This window comes from Buteo buteo, chromosome 30 (assembly GCF_964188355.1).
Source record: "Buteo buteo chromosome 30, bButBut1.hap1.1, whole genome shotgun sequence".
Lineage (NCBI taxonomy): Eukaryota > Metazoa > Chordata > Aves > Accipitriformes > Accipitridae > Buteo > Buteo buteo.
The window spans coordinates 122991-145344 of NC_134200.1; the positions used below are offsets into that span (position 1 = coordinate 122991).

At 61.4% G+C, this 22354-nt stretch overlaps 1 protein-coding gene across 1 annotated transcript; it reads left to right on the forward strand.

Moving 5' to 3' along the window:
- The first annotated feature begins 1559 nt into the window (after positions 1-1559).
- UBA1 (ubiquitin like modifier activating enzyme 1) lies at positions 1560-22084 on the forward strand. Its single transcript, XM_075018576.1, has 26 exons — positions 1560-1648; positions 2683-2793; positions 3553-3611; positions 4239-4407; positions 5431-5565; positions 6941-7047; positions 8003-8093; positions 8191-8323; positions 9090-9187; positions 9643-9789; positions 10146-10301; positions 10406-10516; positions 11538-11618; positions 12234-12389; positions 13123-13288; positions 14563-14759; positions 15222-15286; positions 15523-15718; positions 16706-16780; positions 17970-18159; positions 18582-18670; positions 18754-18846; positions 19896-20087; positions 20887-20988; positions 21310-21410; positions 21714-22084. Exons 2-26 carry the CDS (start codon positions 2683-2685, stop codon positions 21847-21849), a joined length of 3156 nt encoding a protein of 1051 aa, XP_074874677.1. The 5' UTR covers positions 1560-1648; the 3' UTR covers positions 21850-22084.
- The last annotated feature ends 270 nt before the right edge of the window (positions 22085-22354 follow it).

Sequence of the window (22354 nt, forward strand, 5' to 3'; positions counted from 1 at the left end):
CGCCTGGGTTCTCTTTTTTTCTTTGGAGGGGGGGTGCCTGGACGCCTGGGTCCCCTTTTTTGGGGGGCAGGGGGGGGTTGGATGCCCGTGTTCCCCTTTTTTTGAGGGGGGGGGGGTGCCTGGATGCCCGGGTCCTGGGGTTTTTTCGGGGGTGGGGGGTGCCTGGACTCCTGGGTCCCCCCTTTATGGGGGGGGGGGGGAACTGGGACACTAATGGTCCTTTCCCAGCGCACCCAGACCGCATCTCCCAGGAGCCCCCGCGGCGCCGTGACATCATCAGACGGCGCCACCACGTGCCCCCCCCAACGCCGTGGTCCTAAAGCCCCCCCCATTGTTCCCCATAGCCCCCTATAGCCTCCAAGAGCCCTAACAGGCCCCTAAATCCCCCCCCCGACCCCCTGTAGCCTCCACGACCCCCTATAGGTCCCTATAGCCCCCCATGGCTCTTTATGACCCCCCCCCGCAGAGCCTCTGTAGGACCCCTGTGCCCCTGCCGCCAGCCCCCATAGGGTGCCTGCAGCCCCCGTGTCCCCCCAGCCTCTGTTGAGCCCCTATAGCTTCCCCAGAGGCTCCTATAGCCCCCCCCCAAGCCCCTATAGGGCCCCCAGAGCCCCGAGGACTCCCCAATACGCCCCTATAGGGCCCTGTAGCCCTCCGATGCTCCCTATCCCCCCCCATAGGCTGCTATAACCCCCCCTCGGGCTCCATACATCCCCTATAAGCCCCTATGCCCCCCGCAGGTCCCCCATAAGCCCCGACCCCTACCTCTGGCTTCCCATAGACCCCCATATACCCCTATAGTCCACCATAGGGCCCCATAGCTCCCTATATCCCCATAAGCTCCCGCAGGCCCCCCCCCCATATCCCCCTATAGGCCCCCACAGCCCATTATAACCCCCCCACCGGCACCTATAGGCCCCCCCCATAGCCCCCTAAGGCTCCCCAGGCCACCCCCAAGCCTTTATATGTCCCTATGGGCCCCTCTGTTGCCTCATAGGCCCCCATAGGCTCTGCACAGCCGCCTCACGGCCCCCTATATCCCCCCATAGGCCCCTTACAGGCCCCCATAGGTCCTTACAGGCTCCTACGGGGCCTCACGGCCCCCTATAGGCCCCCGTATCGCCCTCATCGACCCCTATAGGCCCCCATAAGTCCCTATAGGCCCCCATAAGTCCCTATAGGCCCCTATAAGTCCCTATGGGCCCCTATAAGTCCCTATAGGCCTCCCACAGGGCCCCGTGTCCCCTCCCGGCCGCCGTCGGGTCCGCGCGCGCGGTGCTGTGTCACGAGGCCCCGCCCCCTCCCTCCTCCCGTAGGCGCGGGGCGGGGGCGGGGCTTCCACATCCGGGCTCCGGCGGGAGGAAAGGGGGCGTGGCCACCGCCGGGGCGCGCCCCCCCCCCCCCCCTCTCCCCAATCAGCGCCTCGGCCGAAGCGGAGGGGGAGGGAGGAGGCGGGCGGTGGCGGGAGGTGAGAACCAATAGGAGCGCGGCGGCGGGCGGCGGTAACCAATGGGAAGGGGCGGGGGGCGGGGAAGAGAGGGAGGAGGGAGGGGGCGGCGGGGGGGTAGCCGCCGCCGCCGCCATCTTGTCGCGGAGGAGCCGAGCGGAGCGGGCGGGACCCGGCGGCGGGGCCTGGACAGCATCATTGGTGCGGGAGGGGGGGACCGGGCCGGGAGGGGGGGGGCCCGGGGGGTGGGGGGCCCGGGGAAGGGGGTGGGGGGCTGCGCTTGGAGGGGCTGAGGCCCCTCCCCCCCCTCCGGTTAGTGGGAACCCCGCCCCGGTTAGTGGGAACCCCCCGTCTGGGCCTGGGAGGGGGACCCCTTCCCCCTCCTCTTTGGGGAACCCCGGTAATGGGAACCTGGCTCCGGTTAATGGGAACACCCCCATTTGGGGTCCCCGTTAATGGGGACCCGCCCCCCGGGGACCCCGGGTAGTAGGAACCCGGCCCCAGTTAATGGACCCCCGATAATAGGAACACCCCCCCCCCTCCCCCACCCGGGACCCCCAGTAGTGGGAACGTGGCGCCGGTTAATGGGAACCCCCTCCCTCGATAATGGGATCCTCCCCCAAGGGACTCTCGGTTAATGGGATCCCTCTCCCCCCTTCGGGGACCCCCGCTAATAGGAACCAGACCCCAGTAATGGGAACCCCTCAATGGGACCCTCGTTAATGGGACAGCCCCCCCCCATTCCGAGGAACCTCTCTTGTTAATGGGAACCCCTGGCAAATCCCCGTCCCCTGTTAAGTTTGGGGGGTGGGGGCTGTTTTGGGTCCCTTGGCAGGGGTGATGTCACCCAGTGTCCCTTAGTGTCACTCTCTCCATCCCCCGGTGCCACCCAATGTCCCGTAGTGTTACTCTCTCCATCCCCCGGTGCCACCCCGTGTGTCACCCACCGTCCCTCAGTGTCACCCGCTGCCAACCCGTGTCCCCCCCCCGGCATCACCCACTGCCCCCGGTGTCGCCTCATGTCCCCTCCTGATGTCACCGGGTGCCACTGAACGTCACCGTGTGTCCCTCAGTGCCACCCCGTGTGTCACCCGCCACCTTCTTGTCACCCCCTGCTATCCCGTCCTCCCCACCGTCACCCCAGTATCATCTTGCGTCCCTCCTGTCGTTACTCTTACGTGTCACCCGCTGTCACCCCTTGTCCCCAGCTGACCTCTGACCTCTGACCCCCGCAGATGTCCAGCTCCCCGCTGTCGAAGAAGCGCCGCGTCTCCGGGTCCGACCCACCGACGGGCTCCAGCCGCGCCCCCGCCTCCGCCGTCCCCCCCAGCGTCACCCCTGCCAACGTGAGTGTCACCTCCTGTCACCCCTGGGTGTCCCTGTCACCCCACTGGGTATTCCTGTCACCTTCTTTGCTCTCGTTGTCACCTCTCTGATGTTCAGAGCCGTTTCCGCTAACGTGGGTGGCACCTGGTGTCAACTTGCTGTTACCCAGTGTCACCCCTTTGTCACCTGGGTGTCCCTACATGTCCTGGGGGTGACATTTGTCTCCCTCGGTCCTCGTCGTCACCCCCCGTGCTCTGTTCAGAGCCACCCCCATCAATGGGAGCGTCACCTTGCTGTCACCCGGTGTCACTTGGGTGTCCCTATGTGTCCTGGGCGTGACGTGTGTCCCCTCTCAATCCTCGTTGTCACCCCTGCTCAGGGCCACCCCCATCAATGGGAGCGTCACCTGGCTGTCACCTCAGTGTCCCTGTCACCCCCGGGTGTCCCTGTCACCTTTTCTGGTCTCGCCCTCACCTCTGTGGTGCTCTGAGCCACCCCCATCAATGGGACTGTCACCCAGTGTCACTTGGCTGTCACCTGGTGTCACCCAGCTGCCACCTGGGTCTCCCCATCACCCCCGGGTGTCCCTGTCACCCCTCCTGGAGGGGTTTGTCACCTTCTTTGGTCTCGTCGTCACCTTTGTGCTGCTCTGAGCTTTCCCTGCGAATGTGGCCGTCACCTGGTGCCACCTTGTTGTCACCTGGGTGTCTCTATGCATCCTGGGGGTGGCACGCGTCCCCGTCCCCCGCTGACGCTGTTGTCACCCGCCCCTTCCCCAGGGCATGGCGAAGAACGGGGGCGAGGCCGAGATCGATGAGGGGCTTTACTCCCGCCAGCTGTGAGTATCCAGATGTTGGGGTCCCCCCCCCCTCCTTGGGGCAGGGGGTGGGACGTTGGGGTCCTCTGGGTGCCTGAATCCTCCCCCCCCGAGGATGTCGGGGTGTTCCTATGGATTTGGGGGGGCTCTATAGGTACTTGAGGGGGATCCCCATGGATTTAGGGGGGTCACTATGGATTTGGGGGCTACCTGGGTCTCTCCTGGAGTGTTAGGGGATCCCTTAAGGATTTGGGGGGGCTCCATAGGTGCTTAGGGGGGTCCTCATGGATTTGGAGGGTCAGTATGTATTTGGGGGGCTCCCTGGGTCTCTCCTGGAGTGCTGGGGGCTCTTTTAAGGACTTGAGGGAGGATCTATAGGTTCTTGGGGGGGATCCCTGTGAACTTGGGGAGTTCCATAGGTACTTGGGGAGGTGCATATGAACTTGGGGTGCTCTGTGGAGGTGTTGGGGGCATCGCTATAGATTGGGGGGGGGGCTTCCCTAGATGCCTGGATCCCTCCCAGTTATTTTCAGCCATTTTCACAGCCCTGGGGTGACCCTGTGAGAGCTTGGGGGACCCCAAGAGGATTTGGGGGACCCCAAGAGGATTTGGGGAACCCCCCGTGACCACCCTGACCCCCCCCCCCAGGTACGTGCTGGGTCACGAGGCGATGAAGCGGATGCAGACGTCCAACGTCCTGGTGTCGGGGCTGCGGGGGCTGGGGGTGGAGGTGGCCAAAAACCTGGTGCTAGGGGGGGTCAAATCCGTCACCCTTCACGACCCCCAACCCGCCACCTGGCCTGACCTCGCTTCCCAGGTGAGTTAATTAACTCTTCAGGCTTAATTAACCTCTGCTTGTGTTAATTGATCTTTTCTTGAGGTTAATTAAAGCTGGTTTTGGGGGGTGGGGGGTGTGTCCATGTCTGAGGTGAGCTAAATGCCCACCCCCCCCCCCCCGAGGTAATTAATCCAGTTCTCAAATCATTATTAGGGCTCATCAGAGGAGTTAAATGCCCCCCCTCCCACGTTAATTAATTTACCTGGGGGGTAATTAGTCTTTACAGAGTCTTGTTTTCTGGGGTGCTTGGGTTGCCCAGGGGAGCTAAATGCCCCCCCGCCCCGGTGTATTTAATCTATGCTTGGGGTTATTATTGGGGTTGACTGCAATACTTAGGAAAGTTAAATGTCACGCAGCCTAGATAGCTAATTAATACTGGGGGTGATAAATTAATTTGGGGGGTAATTAATCACTATGGAGGGGTTGTGTGGGGGGTGATTGGCTTGCCAAGGGAAGCTGAATTCCCCCCCCCAGGGTAATTAATTCACCCCTGGAGTTGTTACATGGCCTTATCAGGGGGGTTAAATATTATTCATGGGGTAATTAGTTAACTTGGGGAGTAAGCAATTAACCTGAGAGGTAATTAGCTCTTATGGGGGGTGGTTGTGTGGGGTGATTTTGTTGCCTAGGGAAGCTGAATTTCCCCCCCCAGGGTAATTAATTCACCCCTGAAGTTGTTATCAGGCCTCATTAGGGGAGTTAAATGTCCTGCATGGGGTAATTAATTAACCTGACAGGTACTTAATTAACAGGTAGAGTAATTAGTCCTTATGGGGGGCTGTTGTGGGGGGTGGTTGGGTTTCTCAGGGGGGATAAATGCCCCCCTAGGGGCAATTAATTTGCTGGGGGCAGTAAATATCTCCCTGTGTATTCCTGGAGAGGGCGGGGCAACCTTCCATGGGTGCTGGGGAGTGTCTGGGAGGGGGGTCGTTGGGTGTCAGGCCCCCCCCCGACAACCCCCCACCCCTTTTTTATTCTGTCACACCCCCCCTCCCTCCCAAGTTCTACCTGCGGGAGGAAGACGTGGGGCAGAACCGGGCGGAAGCAACGCTGCCCCGATTAGCCGAGCTCAACGCCTACGTGGCCGTCACCAGCACCCGCCAACCCCTCAGCCAGGAGCTTCTCGCACCCTTCCAGGTACACCCGTGGCTGCCTGTACCCTGCCCGTGGCTGCCTGTACCTCCTGCATCTGCCCGCATCTCTTACATCTACCTGTAGCCTCTCCGTGCCCCCTTTTCTTCCCCAAAATGAACTCTGGGGCCGTTGATTTGGGTGTCCGACTGTCCTTCACGTGGCCGACTGTAATCTCTGTGGCCGGCTGTACTCCTAAAAGCCGCCTGTACCCCTCTCTGGGGACAGTTGTGTCCCCTGGGACAGCAGTGGCTTCCCCACAACCATCCTTGGGGCTGTTTGTGTCCTACCGTCCGGTTGTGCGTCCAACTGTACTTCTTAGCGACTCCTCGTGTCTCTGTGGCCGCCTGTACCCGCCCAGGATGCCCTGTACCCCCTAATTTCTGGCTCTCACACTCTCCACGTGCCCTTACGCGTGCGTCTGTCCGTTCGCCGGCCTAGTTGTGCGTCTGACTGTACTTCTTCGGGCCTGCGTGTGTCTCCGTGGCCGCCTGTACCCACCCAGGATTGCTTGTACCCACTCAGGACCACCTGTACCCACCTAGAGTGGCCTGTACCCCGTATTTTCTTCCTTAAGTGGTTCCTCTTGTCTCTGTGGCCGCTTACACCCACTCGGGACCCCCAGTACCCCCCAGTTCCTGGGTCAGACGGTCTCCGCGTGCCTTTATGCATTCGACTGTCCCTGCGTCAGGTTGTGGGTCTGACTGTACCCCTCTGTGGCTGCTTGGGTCTCCATGGCCACCTGTACCCACCCAGGACCCCCTGTACCCCTCAGTTCCTGGGTCAGGTGGTCCCTGTGTGCCGTTATCTATCCAACTGTTTATCTGCGTGTCAGGTTGCGTGTCTGACTGTGCTTCTTCATGGCGTTTTGTGTCTCTGTGGTGGCCTGTACCCACTCGGGATCGCCTATACTCCCCATTTTCTGGGTCTTGACAGTCTCCGCGTGCTGTTCCTTGTCCGTCTGTTCGCCTAATTGTGTGTCCGCCTGCGCTTCGTGGCTGCTTGTGTCTCTGTGGCTGCCTGTACCTGCTCAGGACCGCCCGTACCCCCCGTTTTCTGCGTCTGACAGTCTCCACGTGCCTTTACTTGTTTGTCCGTCTTGTTGTGTGTCTGTACCTCCCCAGGATCCCCCGTACCCCCTGTTTTCTGGGTCTGAGGATCTCCCTGTGCCATTTGATGTCTGTCCATCCGTCTGCCTGGTTGTGCGTCCACCTGTACCTCTCTGTGGCTCCTTGTCTCTCCGTGGCTGCCTGTGCTTCTCAAACCCACCCCAGGGGGGTTATTCACCCCCCCATGGCCTCCTGTCCATCCGTCCCCTTCTCCGTCCACCCGTCCCCTGCCCCAGGTGACAGATGGACGAACAGACGTGGTCTTTCCACAGGTGGTGGTGTTGACCAACTCCTCGTTGGAGGAACAACTGTGGGTCGGGGACTTTTGCCACAGCCATGGGATCAAGCTGGTGGTGGCCGACACCCGCGGGCTTTTCGGGTGAGCTGGATGCCTGGGGCTCCTTCTATAGGGTCTCTGGGGCACCTGGGTCCCTTCTGTAGGGTCTCCTGGATGCCTGGGTCCCTTCTGTAGGGTCTCCCAAGTGGCTGGGTCCCGTTTAGGGGGTCTCCCAGCTGGCTGGGTCCCGTTTAGGGGGTCTCCCAGGTGGCTGGGTTCTGTTTAGGGGGTCTCACAGATGCTTGGGTCCCTTCTATAGGGTCTTTTGGGCGCCTGGGTCCCTTCTGTAGGGTCTTTTGGGCGCCTGGGTCCCTTCTGTAGGGTCTTTTGGGCGCCTGGGTCCCTTCTGTAGGGTCTTTTGGGCGCCTGGGTCCCTTCTGTAGGGTCTTTTGGGCGCCTGGGTCCCTTCTGTAGGGACTTTTGGGCGCCTGGGTCCCTTCTGTAGGGACTTTTGGGCGCCTGGGTCCCTTCTGTAGGGACTTTTGGGCGCCTGGGTCCCTTCTGTAGGGACTTTTGGGCGCCTGGGTCCCTTCTGTAGGGTCTTTTGGGCGCCTGGGTCCCTTCTGTAGGGTCTTTTGGGCGCCTGGGTCCCTTCTGTAGGGTCTTTTGGGCGCCTGGGTCCCTTCTGTAGGGTCTTTTGGGCGCCTGGGTCCCTTCTGTAGGGTCTTTTGGGCGCCTGGGTCCCTTCTGTAGGGTCTTTTGGGCGCCTGGGTCCCTTCTGTAGGGTCTTTTGGGTGCCTGGGTCCCTTCTGTAGGGTCTTTTGGGCGCCTGAGTATTTTCTATAGGATCTCCCAGGTGGCTGAGTCCCATTTAGGGGGTCTCCTGGATGCTTGGGCCCCTTCTGTAGGGTCTGCCAGGCACCTGGGCCCTTTCTATAGGGTCTCCTGGACCTGGGTCCCTTTTGGGGGGTGCCCCGGATGCCTGGGACCCTTTTGGGGGTCTAGGACACCTGGGTCCCCTGGCTGACACCATTTCCACCCCCCACACACATTTTAGGCAGCTATTTTGTGATTTTGGGGATGACATGGTGGTGACGGACACCAACGGGGAACAACCCCTCAGTGCTATGGTTTCCATGGTGACTAAGGTACCGGACGCTTGGGTCACTTGGGGTGGGGGTAGGGTGTCTCCCGGACGCCTGGGTCCCCTCAGCACCCTGTCTCTCCCCTCCTCTCCTCACCCAGGGGTGCCCGGGGGAGGTGACATGCCTGGACGAGGCTCGTCACGGCTTCGAGACGGGCGATTTCGTCACCTTCACCGAGGTGGAGGGTATGGAGGAGCTGAACAGCTGCGGTCCCGTCGAGATCCGCGTCCTCGGTGAGCCCAGACGCCTGGGTGCTCTCAGGGTGGTGGTGGGGGGTCTCCTGGACACCTGGGTCCTTTTTTAGGGGTTTCCTGGATACCTGGGTCCCTTTTTAAGGGTCTCGCGGCTCCTTAGGTCCCCTTTTAGGGGTCTCCCGGATGCCTGGGTCCCCTTTTAGGGGTCTCCCGGATGCCTGGGTCCCCTTTTAGGGGTCTCCCGGATGCCTGGGTCCCCTTTTAGGGGTCTCCCGGATGCCTGGGTCCCTTTTTAGGGATCTCCTGGCTGCCTGGGTACCTCACAGGAAGCACCCTGGACACCAGGGTCCCTTGTGGGGAGCACCCCGGCCGTCTGGGTCATTTTTTAGGGGGTGCCCCAAATGCCTGGGTCCCCTTTGCGGGTGTCCTGGCTGCCTAGGTCTCTTTTTAGGGGTCTCCCGGCCACCTGGGTCCCTTGTGGGGAGCACCCTGGATGCCTGGGTCCCTTTTTAGGGGTGCCCCGGATGCCTGTGTCCCCTTTGCAGGTCTCCCAGCCACCTAGGTCCCTTTTTAGGGGTCTCCCAGCTGCCTGGGTCCCTCGTGGGGAGCATCCCGGATGCCTTGGTCCTTTTTTAGGGGTGCCCTGAATTCCTGGGTCCCCTTTGCGGGTCTCCTGGATGTCTGGGTCCCTTTTTAGGGGTCCCCCAGCCGCCTGGGTCCCTTCTGGGGAGCACCCCGGGTGCCTGGGTCCCCTTTACGGGTCTCCTGGCCGCCCGGGTCTCTGGGTGACAGCCCCACCCCCCAGGGCCGTACACCTTCAGCATCGGGGACACCAGCGGTTTCGGGGACTACGTGAGGGGGGGGATCGTCACCCAAGTCAAGATGCCCAAGCATATCCGCTTCGTGAGTGGCGCTGGGAGCGCTGGGAGAGGATTGGGAGGGAACTGGCGGGCACTGGGATGGACTGGGGGCAGACTGGGAGGGACTGGGGGTAGATTAGGAGGCACTGGGAAGTACTGGGGGTTGGTGGGAGGTCATCGGGGGCACTGGGAGATACTGGGGGGGATGGGAGGGCTTTGGGAGGGAACGGGGGGGGACTGGGAGGTACTTGGGGGTTGTGGAAGGTCATCGGGGGGCACTGGGAGGGGACTGGGGTATACTGGGAGGGATTTGGGAGCACTGGGAGGTACTGGAGGGTGATGGGAGGTCGTTAGGGGGGGCACTGAGAGGGGGTTGGGCGACATTAGGAGATACGGGGGGGACTGGGAGGGGTTTAGGAGGGAACTGGGAGGGACTGGGGTGTCACTGGAGTATACCGGCAGGCACTGGGTGCTCACCTGTCCCCTCTCCGTCCCCAGAAGCGGCTGCGGGAGGCGCTGGCGGAGCCGGAGATGATGATCACCGACTTCGGGAAGGCCGAGAGACCTCCCATCATGCACTGGGGCTGGCAGGCCCTGCACCGCTTCATACGCCAACACGGCCGCCCGCCTCGGCCACGCCACCAGGTGGGAACATCGGGGACTTTAGGGACATCGGGGGGGGGGGCTTGGGGACACGGGGAGCGTTGAGGGTGTTGGGGACATTGGAGGCCACTAAGTCTTGCACCAACATGGCCGCCCACCATGGCCCCGCCACCAGTTGGGGATACCGGGCACGTTGGGGGTGTCGAGGACATGGAGGCCACCACGGCCTCACCACCACGGGGGGACGTTGGGGACATGGGGACTCTCGGGGACATCGGGGGACGTTGGGGACACCATGGGGGACGTTGAGGCCATGGAGACCACCAACACGTCACCGTCACGAGTGGTGGCCCCGCTTTTCTCCACGGGTGCTCCCGACACGGTGCGTCCCCATCCAGGGTGACGCTGCGGAGGTGGTGGCCTTGACCCGGGAGGTGGCCCCGGGGGCGGAGCTTGACGAGGAACTGCTGCGGGAACTGGCCTTCCAAGCCACCGGTGATTTGGCGCCCGTCAACGCCTTCATCGGGGGACTGGCAGCCCAGGAGGTCATGAAGGTACCGCCCCCTCGGGATCCCACCCCGGACACTTGGGTCCCCACCCAGGACACCTGGGTCCCCTCCCCGGATCTTTGGGTCCTCTAACGAGGACCGTGACGCAGGCGGTGTCGGGGAAGTTCACGCCCATCACCCAATGGCTCTACTTCGACGCGTTGGAGTGTCTTCCTGAGGAGAATAAGGAGACGGTTCTTACAGAGGAGCAGTGTCGCCCGGTGAGCACCCATGGGTGGGGGGGGCCTGCTGGCGGTGGGCATCGGTCAGAAGAGGTACCCGTGGGTGGTGTCTCCTTGGGGTGGGCATTGGTTGTAGGACATTTGCTGGAGGACGTCCATTGGTTGGGCACGTTCTTGATGTCACCCGTGGGTTGCCTATTTTCTTGACGTCAGCCATGGGTTGGCCACCTTCTCAGGGACACCCGTGGGTGGGCATCTCCTTGGGGTGGGCATCTCCTTGGGGTGGGCTTTGGCCAAGAGGCACCCATGGGTGGGCTTCTCCTTGGGGTGGGCGTTGGTCGTTGGGGCAGGCGTGGGTGGGGATTTGCTGGAAGACACTCAGGGGTTGGTTGTCTTTTTGATGTCAACCATGGGTTGACCACCTTCTTGGGGACACCCATGGGTGGGCATCTCCTTGTAGTTGGTAGGACCTAGGGGGCACCCATGGGTGGCCTCTCCTTGGGGTTGGCATCTGCTTGAGAACACCCATAGCTTGGCTACCTTATTGGGGGATGCCCATGGGTGGGCACCTTCTTGAGGACACCCGTGGGTTGGTCATCTCCTTGTGGGCACCCATGGGTGGTCGTGCCCCTTGGGGACATCCCCTTAGGGTACACCCACGGATGGGCATCTCCGTGGGGTGGGCATTGGTCAGAGGGCACCCACGGGTTGGCCATGTTCTTGGCGACACCCACGTGTGGGTGCTTTCTTGGGGTGGGCGTCACCCACGGGTGGCCTCTCGTTAGGGTGGACGTTGGCCACGGGACACCCATGGCTGGCCCCTCCTTGGGTTTGGCATCTGCTTGAGGACACCCACGGGTGGGCATCTCAGTGGGGTTGGCATTGACTACTGAGCACCCATGGGCAGGCGTTTCCTTGAGGAACCCATCGGTTGGCCACCTTCTTGGGGCCACCCATGGGTGGGTGTCACCCACGGGACACCCGTGGGTGGCTTTGTGGTCCCCGGCGGTGTCCCCGTGATGGGGTGACACGTCCGGATGACACGTCGGGTTGTCCCCAGCGCAACAGCCGCTACGACGGGCAGATTGCGGTGTTCGGAGCGGAGCTGCAGGCCAAGCTGGGTGCCCAGAAGTACTTTGTGGTCAGTGTCCCTCGCTGTCCCCAAATGTCCCCAACTTTCCCGTTGCGTCCTCCACGTGTCCCCAAACGTCCCCTCATGTCGTTATGGAACTGCCAAGTGTCCTCCTCTCCCATCCACGTGCCCCCAGGCCTCCTTAGCCACCTTGGGCTGCATCCCGGAGTGTCCCCTCCCTGTCCCCAAGTCCATCAAGTGTCCCCAAGTGTCCTCGTGTCTCCTGAGTGTCCCTACGGGTCCTCCAAGTGTCCCCATCTGTCCCTAATTGTCCCCACACATCCCTCAAGTGTCCCCATGGGTCTCCTGAGTGTCCCTTCATGTCCCCATGTACTGCCACGTGTCCTTCAAGCGTCTCCAAGTGTTCTCACAGGTCTTCTGAGCGTCCCCAGATGTCCCCATGGGTCCTCAGAGTGTCCCCATCTCACTCCAAGTGTCCCCCAGTGTCCTCACGCATCCCTGAGCGTCCCCAACTGTCCCCTCATCCCCACCCCTTTCCCATCCACTTGTTCTCAACCCTGCGGAGCCACCTCGGGCTGCGTCCCCGAGTGTCCCCACGTGTCCCCGAGTGTCCCCACGTGTCCCCGAGTGTCCCCACGTGTCCCCACGTGTCCCTGGGCGCAGGTGGGGGCCGGGGCCATCGGCTGCGAGCTGCTGAAGAACTTCGCAATGGTGGGACTGGGCTGTGGCCCTGAGGGTTGCATCACTGTCACCGACATGGACACCATCGAAAAGTCCAACCTCAACCGTCAGTTCCTCTTCCGGCCCTGGGATGTCACGGTGAGGGGTGGGATCAAAGGCCAAGGAACCTATGGGGGATGAGTGGGTGGAGCCTTGAGGGGCAGGGTTTCAGAGGGCGGGGTCTACCGGGTAGGAACCACCATGGAGGTGGCCAATGTTGAGTTGGCCGCTGTCAACTATCAGGCCTTATTGATATGTTGTGAGTGGGAGGGACCTAAATGGGTGGGGCTAAAGGGGGAGGAGCTTGTGGAGGTGTGGAATGAGGGGGTGGAGCCTCAAGGGGTGGAGGCTCAGGGGGTAGAGTCTACGGGTTGGAAAATAGGTTTAGGATTAGTCAATGTTGAGTTGGCCAAGACCAATCGTCAAGTCATCTGAAGGTGGCGCAGTAAGTGGGAGGGGCCGAAATGGGTGGAGCTTAAGGAGAAGTCCAGGCAGAGCCTTGGGGGTGGGGTCTTAGGGCGTGGAGTCGGGGGGAGAACCACCATCAAGGTGCTGCCGTTGAGTTGACCAACAACAGTCAAGTTGCCTTGACATTTCATTGGACTGGGAGAGGCACAAAGGGGTGGGGCTTAAGGGGACGAGTCTATGAAGTAGAGGGTGAGTGGGTGGAGTCAAGGGGCGGAGTCTAGGGGGGAACCACCATCAAGATGCTGCCATTGAGTTGGCCAACGTCAACGGTCAAGTCACCTCGATGGTTTGTTGGATTTGGAGAGGCGCAAAGGCGTGGGGCTTGGAGGGGCGGGGCCTTAAGGGGCGGGGCTTCTCCCCACAGAAACTGAAGTCGGAACGGGCGGCAGCAGCGGTGCGGGAGATGAACCCGGCGCTGCGGGTGAGCAGCCGCCCCGACCGCGTCGGCCCCGACACCGAGCGCGTCTACGACGACGACTTCTTCGAGGCCCTGGATGGCGTCGCCAATGCCCTGGACAACGTTGATGCCCGTGAGCACCCGTGGGGTCCTCGGGGTGCTATGGGGGGTCCTCGGGGTGCTATGGGGGGGTCCTCAAGGTGCTGGAGGGGGTTCTTGAGATGTTATAGGGCATCATTTGGGTTCTGCGGGGGGTTTGGGGGGTCTACAGAGGTTCTTCAGGGTGATGTGGGATCTTCTTGGGGCGCTGTAGGGATTTTTGCGTGCTACAGAGGGGCCCTTGGGTGCTGTAGGTCATTGTTTGGGTGCTCTGGGGGTATTGGGGTGCTACAGAGGGTCTTCAGTGTTGCGTGGGATGATTTTGGGGGCGCTGTAAGTGGGTTTTTGGGTGCTCTGAGGGTTTTTCGGGTGTTATAGGTGGTCTTCACGGTACTGTGGGGGGGTCCTTGAGGTGTTATAGGGCATTGTTTGGGTGCTCTGGGAGTTTTGGGGGTGCTCTAGGGGGTCTATACAGGGTCCTTGGGGTGCTATAGAGCATCATTTGGGTGCTTCAGGGGGCTTTGGGGGCTATAGGGGGTCTTCAGGGTGGTGTGGGATGTTCTTAGGGTGCTGTAGGAGGTCTTTTGGGGTGCTATAGGGTTTTTTTGGGTGCTCAGGATTTTAGGGTGTTATAGGGGGTCTTTGGGGTGCTGGGGGTGGTCCTTGGGGTGTTATACAGCTTCATTTAGGTTCTCTGGGGGGGCGTGGGGGTCGGGGGCTATAGAAGATCTTCAGGGTGCTGTAGGATGATCTTGGGGTGCTGATCTTGGGGTGCTGTGCAGAATTTTGGGGGTATTAGGTACTATAAGGATTTCAGGCAGGCTATAGGTATTTTCAGGGGTGCCTCTAAGGATGCTGTAGGGACCCCCAGGAGGGCAATAGGCCTGCCTAGAGATGCTATAGGGATGCTGTAGAAATCTTAGGAGTCCTATAGGGACTCCAGCAACGTTGTAAGGATCTTCCAGAGGAGCTATAAGGATGTCGTAAGTACCCCCAAAAATGCTATAGGGACTCCTAGGGTTGCTATAAGGGCCTCAGGCAGGCTATAGGTACCTTCAGGGTGCTAGCAGAGCATTGTAGGTATGCGCAGAAACGCTTAAGTACCCGCTAGAATACTATACAGACTGTCAGGTGTGTTACAGGAACCTCAAGAATACTATAGGTATCGTGAGAATACTATAAGGACCCCTGGGAGTGCCATAGGCACCTCAGAGTGCCCCAAAACCCCCCTCCGGGACCACTCCCTGGGACCTGGGCAACCTATAGACACTGGGGCACCTTCTAGACACTGGGCTTATTCCACTATAGGGCTCTATATGGACCGGCGCTGCGTCTATTACCGAAAGCCGCTGCTGGAGTCGGGGACACTGGGGACGAAGGGGAACGTGCAGGTGGTGATCCCTTTCCTGAGCGAATCCTACAGCTCCAGCCAGGACCCCCCCGAGAAGGCCATCCCCATCTGCACCCTCAAGAACTTCCCTAACGCCATCGAGCACACCCTCCAGGTACCCCTATAGGGGCTTCGCACGCCTGGCTCCCTTCTATAGGGGACCCCGGATGTTTGGGTTCCTTCTATAGGGTGTTCTGGGCACTTAGGTTCTTTGGATGGGGTGGTTTAGATTCCTGGGTCCTTTCTATAGCGTGTTTTGGACACCTGGGTTCTTTCTATAGGGGATTCAGGGCACCTGAGTCCCTTCTATAGGGGGCCTGGATGCCAGCGTCCCTACTGTAGGGTGCTCCGGACATCCGGGTCCTCGCCGGGGGAGGTCCTGCATGTTTGGGTCCCTTCTATAGGGTGTCCTGGACACCTATGTGTTTTCATATGGGGTGTTTTAGATGCCTGGGTCCCTTGTGTAGGGTGCCCTGGATGCCTGGGTCCCTTCTATAGGGTGTCCCAGCCACCTGGGTCCCCTGTGGGGGTTCCCGGACACCTGGGTCCCCCCAGCTGACAGCCCCTTTCTCCGCAGTGGGCGCGTGACGAGTTCGAGGGTCTCTTCAAGCAGCCGGCGGAGAACGTCAACCAGTACCTGACGTGGGTGTCAGGGGAGGGGCCGAGGGGGGAGGAAGGAGGGGGGGGGGGGGGCACCCAACGACCCCCCTGCACCCCTCCAGCATGGCACCCACCCTGCGTGGCACCCGTATAACCTCTCCTGCTTTACATCCCGTGCCTCCCCCCTCCCCCCGCACTAACTTCCTCCCCCACCGCTTCCCTGCATTGCTCACCCCCCCCCCCCCTTCCCCATCCTCACCCTTCCCCTACCTCCGCAGGGACCCTAAATTCGTGGAGCGCACCCTGCGCCTGGCGGGCACCCAACCGCTGGAGGTCCTGGAAGCGGTGCAGCGCAGTTTGGTGAGCGAGCGGCCTCGGGCTTGGCCCGACTGCGTGGCTTGGGCCTGTCGCCATTGGCACCGTCAGTACAGCAACAACATCCGTCAGCTCCTCCACAACTTCCCCCCAGGCCAGGTGGGTGACGCCGGGGGCGCCAGGGTGGATCGGGCCCCTTGGGGTGCTTTAGGGCCCCTTGGGGTGGATCGGGCCCCTTGGGGGTGCATTGGGACCCGTGGGGGCTGGATTGGGCCCCTGGGGGAGGGGGGCGTGTGGATCGGGCCCCTCGGGGTGCTTTAGGGTCCCTTGGGGTGGATCAGGCCCTTTGCAAAGGGCTCAGGACCCATGGGGTGGATCAGGCCCTCTTGGGGGGGGCATCAGGGCCCATGGGGGTGGATCGGGCCCCTTTGGGGGGGCATCAGGGCCCATGGGGGTGGATCGGGCCCCTTGGAGGTGGGAGGGAGCATTGGGTCCCTTGGGGTGGATCGGGCCCCTCGGGGTGCATTGGGACCCCCGGGGTGGGGGGGGGGAGTAACTCCCTTGTTAACCCTCATTACCCTAATTGACTCTTTCCTACCCCTTTAATTACCCCCCTACTTGCCCCATCAACAGATAATTGTATGTTAATTACTTTCATTAACGCCTAATTGCCTTATTGTTTATTAATTACCCATTGATTCCTAACTGCCCCATTAATTGCTCTCATTAACCCTTAATTGCCCATTAATCACCCCACTAACTCCTAATTGCCCCATTATTTTCATTTACCTTTATCCTCTTCAATCCTTAATTGTTTATTAATTATCATGTGAACCCTTAAGGGCTCTGTAATTGCCTTCTTTAACCTTTAGTTGCTGCTTAATTTGTCCATTAACCCTTAATTGCTTAGATTACGCCTTGTCTCTTAATTATTGCTATTAACCCATAATTACTCCTTTTATTGTTCTCATCAACCCTTAATTGCTTTCATTATCCCCTAATTGCCTTGATGAGCCCTTCCTGCCCCCTTAATTACCCCCATTAACCCTTTCCCCACCCTTAATTACCCTCATTAACTCCTAATGACCTCATTAACGCCTTCCTGCCCCCTAATGACCTCGTTAATGCCTCTCTCCTCCCCTGCAGAAGACGAACTCCGGGACCCTTTTCTGGTCGGGGCCCAAGCGCTGCCCCCACCCCCTCGTCTTCGACCCTGACAACGTGAGTAGGGCGACGGGTGGGGCCTCCGGGGGGGCGCTGTCACCCGTGGGTCACCCTTGGGTGCCATTGGTCATTGTTGGGTGGTGGGCATCACCCTTGGGTGCCATCGGTCATTGTTGGGTGGTGGGCATCACCCTTGGGTGCCAACCATCACCCTTGGGTGCCATCGGTCATTGTTGGGTGGTGGGCATCACCCTTGGGTGCCGACCATCGTTCTTGGGTGCCATTGGTCATTGTTGGGTGGTGGGCATCACCCTTGGGTGCCGACCATCGTTCTTGGGTGCCATCGGTCATTGTTGGGTGCCACCATCACCGTTGCTTGGTGACCATCACCCTTGGGTGCCACCATCACCGTTGCTTGGTGGCTATTGCCCTTGGGTGCCATTCCATCACCCTTGGGTGCCATTCCATCACCCTTGGGTGCCATCAGTCATTCTTGGGTGCCATCAGTCATTGTTGGGTGCCACCATCACCGTTGCTTGGTGGCTATCACCCTTGGGTGCCATTCCATCACCCTTGGGTGCCATCAGTCATTCTTGGGTGCCATCAGTCATTGTTGGGTGCCACCATCACCGTTGCTTGGTGGCTATCGCCTTTGGGTGCCATTCCATCACCCTTGGGCGCCACCCTCACCCGTGGGTGCCGTCCCACCACCCTTAGGTGGCACCTATCACCATTGGGTGATGGACGTTACCCTTTGGTACCATCGGTCATCATTGGGTGCCATCCTACCACCCTTGGGTGCCATCGCGTCACCCTTGGGTGCTGTCCTTCACCCTTGGACGTCATCCCATCACCTTTGGGTGCCATCCAATGAGCTTTGGGTGGTGTTCTTCACGCTTGAACATCCTTCTTGGGTGCCATCCATCGCCCTTGGGTGCCATCCAATGACTCTGGAGTGGTGTCCTTCACACTCGAGCATCCTTCTATCCCCCTTGGGTGCCGTTTGTCACCCTTGGGTGGTGTCCCATCCCCCTTGAGTGCCATCCTGTCACCCTTGGGTGGTGTCCGTCACCCTTGGGTGGTGTCCCATCCCCCTTGGGTGTTGTCCATCGCCCTCGGGTGCCGTCCATCACCCTTGGGTGGCACCCATCACCCTTAAACATCCTTCTATCCCCCTTTCCTGATGTCCCTCCCCCTTTGGGTGTCATCGTTCTCCCCCCTGACACCCATGGGTGCCCCTCTCCAGCCCCTCCACCTCGACTACGTGATGGCGGCGGCCAACCTCTTCGCCCAGAGCTACGGCATCGGGGGCTCGCGGGACCGGGGGGCGGTGGCCGAGCTCCTGCGTCACGTCCGCGTCCCCCCCTTCGCCCCCAAGGCCGGCGTCCGCATCCACGTCTCCGACCAGGAGCTGCAGAGCGCCACCGCCGCCCTCGGTATGGGTGCTGGGGGCGGGGGGGGGAGCACCCATGGGTGCTGGGGGGGCGTCTACGGGGGGTGGTGGGGGTGGTTAGGTGGAGGGTTGGGGCAATTCTGGGGGTTGGGGGTACTTGGATGGTGTGGAGAGATGGGTTAGGTGGGGGGTAGGGGCAGCCATGGGTGCTGGGGGGATGGAGGGATGGGGTGGGGGCACCCACGGGTGCTGGGGGGCATCGGTGGGGTGCGGTGGGGTTGGTTGGGTAGAGGGTTGAGGCACCCACGGGCGCTGGTGGCACTTAGTGTAGAAGAACACGTTGGGTATAGCGTAAGGGTACTCGTGGGTGCTGGGGGGGTGGAGGTACAGGCACCCACGGGTGCTGGGGGTCCCACGGGGGTCCCGTGGGTGCCGGGGGTCCCATGGGTGCCCCCCCACCCACAGACGATGGGCGCCTGGAGGAGCTGAAGGCGTCGCTGCCCAGCCCCGAGGAGCTGCCCGGCTTCCGCATGTTCCCCATCGACTTCGAGAAGGTGGGTGCTGCCCCCCCGCCCCAAGCACCTATGGGTGCCCCCCACCCATGGGTGCTCACCCCCACCCACGGGTGCCCCCCCAGGACGACGACACCAACTTCCACATGGATTTCATCGTCGCCGCTTCCAACCTGCGAGCGGAGAACTACGACATCCCCCCGGCCGACCGCCACAAGGTGGGCGCTGGGGGGCACCCATGGGTGTTGGGGAGGTGTGGGGGGGGTGTCATTGGGTGCTATGGGGGTCCTGTGGGTGCTGGGGGGGGTGTTTGGGGGTCCTATGTGTGCTGGGGACATTTTACGAGGCGTTATTGGGGTTCTTATGGGGTGTTATGGGTGCTGCTGGGAGGTTACGGGGGCTGGGGGGGTCCCATGGGTGCTATGGGGCATTATTGGGGTTCTTATGGGGTGTTATGGGTGCTGGGGGAGGGGTCCCATGGGTGCTATAGGGTCTGTAGAGTGCATATAAAGCGTGTGCTGTGCTGAGCACAGAAGCTCTATGGGCGCATGTAAGGCTTATATAGGGGTCTATAGGGGATGTATAAACGCTGTGGGATCTACAAAACATATAAGGCCCGTAGGTGTTCAGGGTCTCTATAGCGTCTGCCAGGAGCATGGAGTACGTACATACAAGGGCTATAGAGTACCTATAGAATCTAAGAGTATGTATAGGGTCTGTAAAGGGTTTGTAGAGTACATATGGGGTCTATAGACTACATACAGGGCGTGTGGAGGGTCTGCAGAGTACGTACGGGCTATGTAGCATAGCTGTAGAATATACATATAAATAAAGCAATGATAAATTATATAGAATAGTTATATAGTAGGAATACATATAGATTTATACATGGAGGTACGCGTGGAATTCTGTAGTCCGTAACGTACATAAGCTCTGCAGATGTATGTGGTCTGTATAGAGTCGCTACCACACACGCAGAGTGTGCAGGATGTGTAGAGGTGGTGTGGGTTGGGTATGGGGGCTGTAGGGCACCTATAGGGGGTTGTGGGTCACATATGGGGCTGTTGGTTATATAAGTGCCTATAGACCTTATATATAGAACCCATAAAGAGTTCAAGCGTTGCACCCCCAGGATCTATAACTCCTCCGTGGGGAGATCCAGGGCCGGGGGGGGGGCGTCAGCCGGGCCTGGTGGGGGGGGGGCAGGGGGTGGCCAGCGGTGCCCCCCCGCCCCCGCAGTCCCTATAGGTGCTTCCATATGGGGCAGAGCAAACTGATCGCGGGGAAGATCATCCCGGCCATCGCCACCACGACGGGGGCGGTGGTGGGCCTGGCCTGCCTCGAGCTCTACAAGCTGGTGCAAGGGCACCGCCGGTTGGCGTCCTACAAGAACGCCTTCCTCAACCTGGCCCTGCCCTTCGTCGGCTTCTCCGAACCCCTCGCCTGCCCCCGGAATAAGGTAAGGGGGCTGCCCCATAGCGCCGGCGCGCACCCTATAGATGTCCCGGGGGGAACCACGTAGACCTGGGGGCAACCGGGTGCTGCCCGAAGGGGGTTGGGGTCGAGTTGGGAGTTGAGTTCTAGAGGTGGTCTGGGGTCTTGGGGTGCTGCTTCGTAGCTCCTTGAACCCATAGCGTGGCGGTAGACCCTATAGATGTCTCGCGGGAAGCCCGCAGACGTGGCGGTAGACCCTATAGATGTCTCGCGGGAAGCCCGCAGACGTGGCGGTAGACCCTATAGATGTCTCGCGGGAAGCCCACAGACGTGGTGGCAACCGGGCGCTGCCCAAAGGCGGTTGCGGTTGAGTTCTAGAAGTGGTTTGGGGTCTCGGTGGGGTCGGGGTGCTGCCCCACGGCTCCCTGACCCATAGAACCCAGCCCTGTAGCGTGGTGGGAGATTCTGTAGGTGCCCCACGAGTCAAGGTGGCAGCTGGGTGCTGCCCTAAGTGGGATTTGTTGGGTTGGGGTCGGGATCTTGGGTAGGGATTGGGTCGGGGTTGACTTCTGGAGGTGGGTTGGGGTCTCGGTGGGATGGGGGTGCTGCCCCACGGCTCCCTGACCCATAGAACCCAGCCCCATAGCGTGATGGCAGACCCTATAGGTGCCCCAAGTCACCCTATGGTGCTAGTGTCCCCCTCTGGAGCCCCAGTTGCCCCCCCCGTGGGTCCCAAGTCCCCCACCACGGTTCTGTCCCCATGCGTCCCACCCCCCCCGCCGTGGGTCTGAGCACCCCCCGCCGTGGGTCTGCCCCCCTCCCAGTACTACGAGGTGGAGTGGACGCTGTGGGACCGGTTCGAGGTGCAGGGGCTGCAACCCGACGGGCAGGAGATGACCCTGCGCCAGTTCCTCGCCTACTTCAAGGTACTGGGAGTACTGAGAGAGACCGGGAGGGGGCGGAATGGGGAGGCTGGGGGGGGCACTTGGGGGTCTGGGGGGCACTTGAGCCCCACCCACTGTCCCCACGTGCTCCCTCTGTCACCCAAAAGGGACCCCAACTCAAGAGGGGACACCCAAGAGGGAAGGTGGGGAGATGTGGCCACCACAGTGGCTGGCGCCCCCCAAGACCGTGGGGTGCTGTGGGTCGCCGTGGGGCATCCACGGGTCCCCTGCGCCCCACCCGACGTCCCCACGTGTGTCCCCCCCCCCACACCTTGTCCCCCCCCCCACACCTTGTCCCCTCAGAAGGAGCACCGGCTGGAGATCACGATGCTGTCGCAGGGCGTCTCCATGCTCTACTCCTTCTTCATGCCGGCCGCCAAGCTGCGCGAACGTCATGACCAACCGTAGGGCCCTGAGGGTGGGGGTGGTACCTGTGGGGGGGGGGGGGGGGTTACCTGGGGGTGAGAGCGGGGTCCCGTGGGTGGGGGACAGGGTCCCGTGGGTGAAGGACACGTCCCGTGGGTGGGGGACGGGTGTTGGCCATGACCCCATCGCCGTAGGGTGACAGTCTCCGTGGTTGATGCCACCCCCCCACGCACCCGGAGGGTGACAATCTCCCATGGCGGAAGCCGCCGGAGGGGGTGGGGGGAGGGGCTGGCGTCCCCCCGGGTGCCACCCACCGGTGACGCCGCGTCCCCCCTCCTCAGGATGACGGAGATCGTGGCGCGGGTCTCCAAGAAGAAGGTCGGCCGCCACGTCAAGGCCCTCGTCTTCGAGCTCTGCTGCAACGACGACACCGACGCCGACATCGAGGTGCCCTACGTGCGCTACACCATCCGCTAGCCCCGCCCACGGGGGGGTGGAGTCATGCCCGGCCACACCCTGTCCTACCCGGCCACGCCCTTTGCCCATCTGGCCACGCCCCTCCCCTTCTGTTGAGCCCTGTCCTGTTCCCCCCCCCCTTTTCCTCTAGTTGTTGTTGTGTCTTGGCCCCGCCCCCGAGTTGGGGGTGGGGGGGCTGGGGGGGCGGGGCGTGGGGGGGCTCCGCCCAATAAATATAGACGTTGGCAAAAGATGGCCGCTGCCCTGTGCGTTGCTGGGGGGGGGGGGGGCAAGATGGCTGCTGGGTGGTGTCATGTGACACCAAGATGGCTGCCAGGTGGCATCAACAGGGGTTGGCACCAAGATGGCTGCCGGGTGGCATCAATGGGTGTGGCAAAAGATGGCGGCCAGGTGACATCAGAGTGGCACCAAGATGGTGGCCAGGTGGCATCAAAGTGGCACCAAGATGGCTGCCACGTGACGCCATGGGGGTGTGGCACCAAGATGGCCGCCTGGCGACAACAGC